The sequence below is a fragment of the Rhodnius prolixus genome, unplaced genomic scaffold, assembly GCF_049639745.1.
Source record: "Rhodnius prolixus isolate KJV_2025 unplaced genomic scaffold, Rpr scaffold_2, whole genome shotgun sequence".
In the NCBI taxonomy this organism is placed as follows: Eukaryota; Metazoa; Arthropoda; class Insecta; order Hemiptera; family Reduviidae; genus Rhodnius; species Rhodnius prolixus.
In genome coordinates, this window is record NW_027411592.1 from 4,373,075 (window position 1) to 4,383,648 (window position 10,574).

At 32.8% G+C, this 10,574-nt stretch overlaps 1 protein-coding gene across 2 annotated transcripts in view; it reads left to right on the plus strand.

Moving 5' to 3' along the window:
* LOC141450312 (very long chain fatty acid elongase AAEL008004-like) overlaps positions 1-10,261 on the plus strand; it is a 66,450-nt gene extending 56,189 nt beyond the window's left edge. For both annotated transcript variants that reach the window (XM_074120618.1, XM_074120619.1), the window contains exons 4-9: positions 3,500-3,580; positions 4,035-4,091; positions 5,886-5,991; positions 7,298-7,434; positions 8,282-8,467; positions 9,542-10,261. In XM_074120618.1, the coding sequence (XP_073976719.1) occupies positions 3,500-3,580; positions 4,035-4,091; positions 5,886-5,991; positions 7,298-7,434; positions 8,282-8,467; positions 9,542-9,700 (726 nt within the window). In that variant the 3' untranslated portion in view covers positions 9,701-10,261. The remainder of the gene's footprint in view (positions 1-3,499; positions 3,581-4,034; positions 4,092-5,885; positions 5,992-7,297; positions 7,435-8,281; positions 8,468-9,541) is intronic.
* Positions 10,262-10,574: the final 313 nt, after the last annotated feature.

Consider the following 10,574-nt stretch of genomic DNA (forward strand, 5'->3'; position numbering starts at 1 on the left):
TCTGCGGGCCGCTGAAGTTCACTCTGAGCAGACTTACTATCCGATTAGACTCAGTAAGTATGAGACTTCATTTACAAAAACAGTTTTCAGTAAACTTTTTTGTAATGTGCCTACGAAATTTTTATTGTAATAGCTGGAACTCATATATCCTCTGAGACATTGTAGGATATTGTTCACGAGTCCCTTAAATAAGAATTAGGTAAAGATTTGGAATTACCAGGAATTATTCCTTTGGGGCTCAAAGGATTCTATGAAAGTTTTACGGAATTCATAGAAATCAGTCTTCCTTGATAAACTAGTGAGTAAATCCTAGAAGTCATCCCATTTTTAACTAAAATGCGAGAAAGATCGCAGTGGAGCGATTGGTAGAATATTCTTGTAAAAGAAATTAAAAAGAAACAGACATCCATTTGAATACCAGATTTAGAAAAAATTAAGTATCGTACAGTCACTCATGTGCAGGAGGACAGGGCAAGTTAAGGGAAATATATTCCAGAATTGCGATTTTTGTCTTTACTGGACTAGAAATGAGATCTACAAATTACGTTGAAGAAGCCTTTGGAAATTAATCGTTCTTCTGTTAGTTTCGTCACGTTTTTCAGGCAACCGTTACTTTACCCCTCTCAGAACGATGTAGATTAGAAAATAATGTGTATATCGTAATAACTCTTCAGTAGCTAAATTAGTCGTAGGATTCGCAACGATGATTCTAGTTGCATGTTGGTTACACCTTCAATTTTCTAGGTCATCCAACAGACTGGTTCGAAGAGTTTCCTTATTTTTTGTTTTGTTTTCTTTCGTTTTGTTGTTGTTTCTCCCCTACCAAGGAAGTAATTCAAGCTCGGATCACTCGAGGTAATATGTTCTGGTCTGAGAGACGTTCTCCTCCTTTCTGAAGACATTCCTGCCTTCCGCATCTTTGAGGTTATCATGACCTTTATCACATTCGATTCTTTTTCACCTCTTGAGTTCTTTATTAAGAACACCACCTTCGCTGAGAGGTTCATAGATCGATCTCAAATATATTCATATATTCATACATATCGCTCTCATATATTTCTTACAAACTTGCGGACCTGTATAAGTCCAATTGGATTAGAATTTTACTATTCCACTTTAGGTTCCTAAAAGGTAATACTTGAATGAACCTGACTTGTGTAAAAACCTAGTAATAAATATGTCTCTAGAAGAAGCATTGCAGAGAACTCGCTCGTGTATTATTTTCTTTTATACCCGTCTCCTCTCATTGGACAATATAGGAATTAAAGCATCTAAACTGCTAGTAGTAGAATTATTATATTATTTAACTAAACAAGATTTAAGAAGTCTTCAAATTTTCAATATTTATAAATAGAACAAAACACACAGAAAACACAGAAATTGATGTCATATCAGTTTAGAAGGAATCCACAAATCCTCCCACAGAATCGGGGAAAAATCCCCGTGAATTTAGATTTCTGTGGTTGCAATCACTACACAAGTTTAAATAAACTGTAGGAGCTGTTAATCTAAAATAGAAATTCTATTTGGTAAAAAAAGGTGGCTGGTACATAAACTGTTATGACACTTTAGAGGAAAGCCTGGAAAATGTTCCATAATATTATTATTGTTCTCATAATGTTCCTTATCCAACTCTGTCATAAATAAGCAATTCTTAATCATTAAATGAGAATGATGTTCTCATACATGGATATGAGTAATTCATACATTAGTTGCTATCATATGTAAATTACTGTTTTCGGAAAAAAGATTTGCAATTATTACTGTTTATCTACTTCCTTCCTTATTTAGTTTTATTAATTTAATCAAATATAATAAAACTAGAAATGCATTTATGCAAATATCAATGGAACATTAAATGCTATAAAATTTTGTTGGAAGCATTAGTTACAGGCTAATTTTATTTAACTCTGATTCTTTATTCTGCATTTGTGTTTGAATATATCAAATTTTAGTCATATCAGCCTTGTTTTGCAATTTTTACTCTCATCAGATCATATTGTAAATGTATACCGAGCTTTCATTATGCAACTGATCAAAAACATGTCAACGTTGAAGGCAACGGATTATACTGATAAACGGATTATACTAACTAATTGATGTGTAATCAATTTTGCTAAAATAGTGATTTTTATGGAACAAGAAATGTAACAAATGCATAAAAGAAATAAATCTAAGGGCCAGCCATATGTATTTCCCTTAAATTTAAGTGAAGTAGGAGGGTAAATATCACTGGTGAAATATTGTATTAGGCGATTCTCATAAAAGTTAACGGTGCAATCACTCATCCGATGGTTAGTCTTTCACTAAGAGTTGATGAGACTTGGTGGTCTGTAAGATACTGGTCACGGCCGTTCGGCTGCTTTAAGGAAGAGGATTCATTTCATGTGCCCATCAATAGCGAAAGCGAGATATCAAACTAAGCGTTAAAAGCACTCGTTGATGTGGTATAAAAGGCAATTTTCAGGCGGCTTTGAGGGCCTGCTTAGGATATCTTGAAGGCAAGATAATGCATGTTACGGTGTTTGTGGACGCAGCTTGTTTCCCCTTTAAAGTGACACATGTTGACATAAAAACAAGAAGAGGGGATTCCGAGCAGATAGATATTGGACTTAGAGCTTTACACACAAAAAAGAAGAGTTTTTGAAATTGGTTTAACCGAACTCACTGTCAATTAAAAAAAAAAAGTAAAGCTTATGCTTCTTTAATTTACTACATTATTCAAGGTTTTCTTCTTTGAAAAAGATAATTTAAATTATTAATTGGCATAAATTGTTGATTCAATAAGTGGTCTTTTAAAGAAACTTGCCGTCCCAGAAGGTAAAATCAGTTTTCGTGAAAAGAATTTTTTGGAGAAGAGAAAGGTAACTTTCGAATTATAGAGGTCTGGAAATTGGTCAAGAGATAGATACACATCTTCGATCAGACTCGGAATTCGAACTCTATAATGACATAGGTGGTAATATCGTACAATGTGGGAAATGGCACTGTAGAAGGGTTCCCCACTTCTGTGCTAAAACAATTTTTTAGAAGCCATTTTCAAAAGAAATTAGAGCTGAAAACTGAAAGAATCCTTCGTGAAATTTTTTGCTTTTTTGATCAGCCATTATTTTTTTAAAGTGTAGAATTTTGATGTGGCACATCTAGTGAATTGATTTTGATTTGAATCTCATTAAAGGTCCTCTAGTGATATCTAATTGAAATATAAAATTTGAGCAGCCTGCAGTATACTGTTTTTGAGTTTCGCGGCCCACGGACAGATCGATATTCTTACAGATCTATTTATTAAAACCACATGTATTTTCGGTAAGAACTTGAGCTTGGGATGCGTAGTAAAAGAAAATCGTGATTTTCACCCTAGAATTGTTTAGTAAGACAACTCTGTTTGCCATGCAACAGCTGCTTGCAACAGTCACTAAACATGAAAATAAAAGCTGAATATTTTTGTATGCTGGAAAATATCATTGTAATTAATAAAGTATTTAAATTTGTGTTGCAGTATCTGGCCAGCGGCTGGTGGGGCGAATATAGTTTCAGATGCCAACCAGTCGACTACTCCTACAGTAAAACAGCGCTCAGGGTAAGTTTACTTTGACTAGTGCCTTCCAAGAAGAGTGTCCTAGAATCTTCAGCTGAAAGCGGCCAATTGTGCAAGCTTTATATGCACACACTTCGTTAACGTTGGTTTACTGGTTGCCATGTCCAGTTAAAAACAATTTACTATTACAAAAATAAGCTGTATACCGTTAGTAAAAAATAATAACTACTCTCACCTGTTGAATCAATTTCGAACCTTGAATTTATTGACAGGGTACATTGTTAATGGCGGATTAGGAACAATTCAATCCTGTGAATGTTATTAAATTAGTGAAATTTTCAGAAGAGGCGGCTTTTCATATTAAAGCGAAATTAAGCACTGATCTTGTAGGTTACAACTTCCTTTCTCTAGTTTATATCTAAAGGACACTCTTAGTGGAAGACCAAATCCAGTTATTTGCTTATTTATTTATTTTTTAATTGGCTCTTTGTTTTAGATGGCGGCCACATGTTGGTGGTATTATTTTTCTAAATTTACAGAATTTTTTGACACGGTTAGTATATATTTTTTTCCCAAATTATTAATACTAGAAAAATATTGTAAGACCTTGCTGAATACACAATTTAATCATACTCTGCCAGGAAGTTATTTACGCTGATATTATGAGTAGTAAAGTGTGGAATGCACTGTAGTGCTAAAATCCTTTGTGCACAACTTTCAAACTTGTTAAGATAAAAAATCAACAACGCACTTTAACTTTAATTTGCTTATTATTTCATAGTTGTTTATCTTTGGGCTTTGTTTTTTTTGTTCCTTCCTGGTAAGAACAAAAACGTACAAAGGAAATACAAATATTTATACAAAATTATTGGTGATGATAGATGATGTGTAGAAGGAGTGGCTTAAAGTCAAATCTGTGGCGTTCTACAAGATCTGTTGGGGTCTCCTTTTGTTTATTGCCGTTGGCTTTACGTACTAGAGACAACTAAAACCATTTTCAATACACACTTATCAAAAACTGAAAGTGCAACAACTTTATGATGTTGGTTGGTGGATTGATAGCATGCTAGCAAGGTTAGCTTGAGGACTTGCGGCCCAGTAGTTGTCCAGGAAGTTCTTTTGAATCCAGATTGCAAAACACTAATATGGGAATAACTAAAGTTATGAAAAATTAAAGAATGTGATATATAGAAAGGATGTAATATAGCGAAATTCACGGCGATATACAAGATCTGCAAAGCACGCTGGGATAAAACTAAAGCCCGTGATTTATTTCACTTAAATAAGTGAAACTTTATTTTATTTCTAAAATACCTTATTTACCTACCTAATAAGCTTAATTCGTCCATCATTTGGTCACTATGTCCATCCATTTGTATCCATCTCTTCTGGAAGAGCTCCTGTTGGAGGTTATCTATCCATCTCGGGCGGAGTTTGCCTCTCACTTCCACAGGAGTACCTCAGAGAAGCCATCTGGGTAATCAGTGCTGTTGCATTCTTTCAAAATCCATAGATCAATTTTCTTTGCCTCAACGGCAGAGTTTTGGTGGAAGATTTTTTTGTCAATGACATGGTCATGCGTTCTTCGTTGCATCGTGGTCAATTTCGCCGAGAAGCTTGAAATAATATGTGGAAATTAGTTTAATTGCTACGGTGACATTTGAAATGCAAAAAATTGCTTGTGAGAAATAAGTGATCAGTCGGGGTTGGATGGTTAGAAAGTAAAAAAGAAGACCTAAAAAAATCATCAACATAGGAAAACCAGCATGATGATCTGGACTATCAGGTGAGGTTGCTCATGTGTGCTAAGGTCCAAAGAATAAAAATTAGAAAGGCCAGGACAATGCGTCAGCTCATCATCCTCAAAATATTTGGGATTTTTTGTGCACAATTTTTTATCTCTGTTCTTCATCACCCACTTCCATACTTGACTTGGCCCCCACCGACCTCTTTCCCTTTTAAACAAGGAAACAAGCCAACCTGAAATAAAGCGATTTGTGACCTTTAAAGTAATAAAATTAAATTCTATGTAAGAGCTTTAATTGTTCCTGAATATTGTTTTCTGAAGTGAGAATCTCTGTCTGTCAGGCTTTTAACATCCATTGAGAAAACAATAGTTTTTTTTAACAGGTCTCTATTCTTAATACACATCTTCAGCCCTTCCCTAAGAGTAACAATCACATCGCTCAAATAACTTTGTCGGCAAACTTTAGTTGCCTCTTGTAACTAAAGTCTCCTCTAATTAGTAGCAGTGGATTTGACTTTAAAGTTATTTCCTCTATATAACTTCACCTAACCTAAGATCAGTTTTTTAATGTCATTAACTAGATTTTTTTTTTGTTTTTAGTTATTTTTCATACTGAGAAAGAAGAATGAGCACGTGTCGGCTTTACATGTCATTCATCACGGTTGCATGCCCATGAGTGTTTGGTTTGGAGTTAAATTTGCTCCAGGTAAAATATTGTAAATTATTTTTCTGTAAAAAAGATAAAAATAAGAGTAAAAATGAACTTACCGCGAAGCGTTGTAAAAATAAAATTATTCGTAAAAATAAGTAACAAACTGTTTGCGATTAAACTGCGATTTCAGTTTTCCTCCTAAGAAAAATTAAAATGCGATTACAGTACTACTTACTAAAAGGGCAAACAAATAAACATCAAAATACGCACGATTGCAAAAGTTCATTTAATAGCTGTAAAAGTAGGATGACACTACAATGTCTCGTACCAAAACTCGAACAACAATTTCTTCCCACCAAATATAATCAAATTCGGACGAAAATTGTTGATAATAGATTAAAAAGGATTATTAAAAGAAATATGTTAATTAATATGGTGCAAAAGTCTCTCCCTAACTTTGTTCAGCTTCGAGAGAAAAATAGGCAATATTGCGATTTACATCAGTTTAAAGAGGAAACCTTTCTTCACAATTGGGTAAATAAATCATTAAAATATGAATAAAAGGAAGAGAGATATAAAGGTTTGAAATTTGAAGCAAATGCAAACCCACAAAACTTTAACCTTCTATTACTCATTAACTAATATCGCTAGAACATTGTAATATATATTAGTTTATAGAGCATACATCTCTCTACAATTGGGTAAAGAAATCATTAAAATATGAATAATAGGAAGAGAGGTATAAAGGTTTGAAATTTGAAGCAAATGCAAACCCACAAAACTTTAACCTTCTATTACTCATTAACTGTTATCGCTAGAACGTTGCGATTTACATCAGTTTATAGAGGAAATTTTACTCTACAATTGGGGAAAGAAATCATTAAAATATGAACAATAGGAAGAGAGATATAAAGGTTTGAAATTTGATGCAAATGCAAACCCACAAAACTTTAACCTTCTATTACTCATTAACTATTATCGCTAGAACATTGTGATAAAATAGGATTTGCCCTATATTTTGAAGAATGTTTGGTAATTTTATCTTTTAAGATGAAAGAAATTGTCAAATTTTGGTGATTTTTAATGTTACACTTTTTCGGGCATTCTAAACAGTTTTAATAATCATTGAGGGAATCCTTGTAGAAGAAGGATGGTTGAAATCCATGATTTGGTTTTGTTCCTTAAAAATAATATATTCTGCATTGGTTTTTGTCGGAGAGAGGGTGAGAGAGAGAAATGAAAGAGACCAAACAATTGACATTAATAAAAATCTCAGATTTTCTGAATCTTGATTTTCAAGATAATCAATCAGCTAAGCAGATCTTGACATTTTATTTGTTAATACTGTTTTTTAATTCAGGTGGCCATTCAACATTTTTCGCTTTGCTGAACACATTTGTCCACATCGTAATGTACTTTTATTACATGGTATCTGCAATGGGTCCTGATTATCAAAAGTATATCTGGTGGAAAAAATATCTCACCAGCTTGCAAATGGTAATTAGATTTATTTATATATTTATTTATTTTTTAGCTTAGTTAGTAATAGAAATGTTTATTTTGCACTCTAGTTAAATAACGCTTCTTCTTTTCAATTTTTATTTTCATTTTGTAGAAAAGTAACAACACTCACGTACGTACTCACTAGAAGAAGAAGAAATCATTTATGTGGCTCTGTAGAGGCGTTTTCTTAGCCTATAGTGCTCTGTACAATGCACAGCTATATTGAGCCGGAATACGGGAACTTTAACTGGCTCGATCGAGACCTGCGGGGTCTCATGGAAGGGTTTCATTTGTCTTTGATATTCACAGCTGTTGGAATGGAGTTGTGTGAAGGACACTGCCCCCTTAAGGAATTATCTACTAGTTCAAAATCTCAAGTAAGGGCAGTAGGTGGTTAGGAATCCCTCCATAAAAACTGTCTAGTGTTTTGACCGCGTTTGAGATTACCTAGTATACCTGAAACCCAATGACCGCCCAAATGGCTTTTTCCACGTTGACAAACTTCAAAGTTATCTATTTAAAATTATTCCCTGCTTCCTAGCTTCGCCAAAGTCATGGAATTGGGGAGAGGAAATTCGGCAGGGGAAGCAGGCTATCTCGCCAGTTAGTGTGTTAATTTCGAAGACAATGCTGGTTTATTTTTTTAAAAAATCTCGAAAAAAATCTAGGCCGCATAGTAAAGTTTAAACGTAGGAAACTTATTTTCAAGCTAATATTCTAAAATAATTTTAAAGTAGTAAATTATAACTTTTAGAATTACAGCAAAAAAAGTTAAATGAGTTTCAACATTTTTTTATTTCTGATTTATTTAATGTTTTTAATTTATTTAAAACCTTTTCAGGTCCAGTTCGTATTGATCTTTTCACATCAATTTCAACTGTTATTCACATCATGCGATTACCCTCCAGGATTCATGATATTTATTGGTTTGCATGGTGTTCTGTTTTTGTTTCTTTTCTCGGACTTCTACAGAACAAAGTATCAGAGTGCTGAGAGCAAAAAGAAATCTAACCAAGGAGCTTGCATGGTATTTATATATTTACTAAGTTGTTAAAAACGTTTTTTGTACATTAATAATATTAATTAAATAATATTATTTAAAAATAAATATATAAAAGGCTAAGTCGGGGTAGTTTTTTTGTGATTATGAGCGGGATTTGTAAGTAGGAGGTGTTCAGTTGAAAAACCCGCCTAAAACTACGAGTATTTATGATGAACAATTTTAATAGTGCATATTTCCTCAACCACCCATGAAAACAAATTGTTTTTTTGACAGTAAGAAACGCTGGGAAAAAAGTTATTAATTATTTTATAAAAACGCTGGTTTGAATATTATTTTTCAAAATGTAAACAAACCTTTAACTACCACTATTTCTGCTTGTCTTTCGAAGATCGCATTTTAGTAGAAAAGAAATAAAAAACAAAAAAAACAAGCTCTTCCTCGCATCCTAATGTTTACCTGAGACTGTAATAACCGAATTTATTTGATGTAAGGATGGTTTAATTTCGTTGCTTTTAGGGTTACATAAGTTTAGTGAAAAGGACATAGAGTCGACTTCTTTGCGATCTGGAAAAGCGAAAAATGCAATCACTACATTTCATTTAAAAAAACTATCGCAAAGGTTTTTCTTGCAAAATCTGAATTTAACACATTATTATGCTAATACGTATATGTGTTATCCCGTCTGCTTAAGTTAGTTTAGGCTAATAATGTGCTCCATTTTGTTCATGAATAATGATGCGATTCCATAGGACTGAGGTAGTTCAATGTAATCCGTCTGGCTGCACTAAGCAGACTCAGTGCATTTAAATGTTATAATTTTTTCTACAGAAGAGAGATCTAAATTCTTTCCAGTTTCTAAGTAAGTCCATGAGTTCGGTTCTTTATTCAAGCATATTGATAACTAAGCATTTAAAATAACAAAATTTGAGACGTAAATCTAAACTTGTAAGCTCAAAGAAAACTGATATGTTATATTTCATTTCAACGGATTTATTAAGATTCAAAAACAGTTTTGTTTTCATGCACAAACTTTTACTGACAAAAATATTTTATACATAAATTTGATTTGCTAATTTAAAAAATAAATTGTTTTTGCAGCCAGTGGAGGATAATCACAAACCACGTTATGAAAATGGTTACAGTAAAGCATATCCAGCAAATTTTTCATCTTGCTATTCAAATGGTGTTAGCAATGGTGTGAGCAATGGATACCACCGAGCACATTCAGGCGTTAATGAATCAGAAAAGGATAAATGAGATTTTTAGGTATTAAAAATTTGTAAAAGAAAATAAAAATTTAAAAAAAGCATACATACCATCGACAATCAAAAGAATGACCAGAATGTTACCACAATGCTGTCGCGCGAGATAACATGTCGTCTTACCAAAATTTTAATAAATAAAAAATGTAAAAATAATAATAGTGAAGGGGCCGCAGTTCTCTCTACTTCCCCGCAACGAAAATTTTGTACATAAACACAAATATATATATATTTATGAATATTGTACGAATTGAAAAAATAAATTTTGTCAGTTGCGGATGGATTTTCTCTCTGTATGCCGGACGAGTATGTTTTTATAGAGGTTTTAGTTTAAGGAGCAAAAAGATACTTTAAAACAAAAAATAAGGAAAAGAAAATTAATGCAGACTTTAATTCAGTGAAAGTCAGCCGAATGTAGTTGCAGATTGAGAATTAATGCGGTTCTGTTATAAATATTGTAAATGTCTGACCCACTGTTATATAATATGAATATATTAATAAATATTAATATTAAGTTAGTTAATTAATTTAAAAGAATAAAAATATTGTTTTATTATATTTGCGTTTTATTTTTGTGTTTAACTATCTATTTCTCCAACCAATAAATAGGTATACCATTTCACAAATAAACATAATCCAGGTTCAACTCCAAGCGGGCTTGAATATTCTTTGATTTTCTCTTTTCTGCGAGATTCTACAGCTCAATGTCCGGTGCTGGACAGTGTAGTGCTGTTTTTACTGTATGGAGGCTAGCAAAGCACTAAAAAGGATTTCGGGCTTCAGGAAATTTTAAACGAGCCTTAAATTTAAAATAAATATTTTTTTACTGCTTTAACTATTATGATTTTTCTAAATAATTCACTACATTT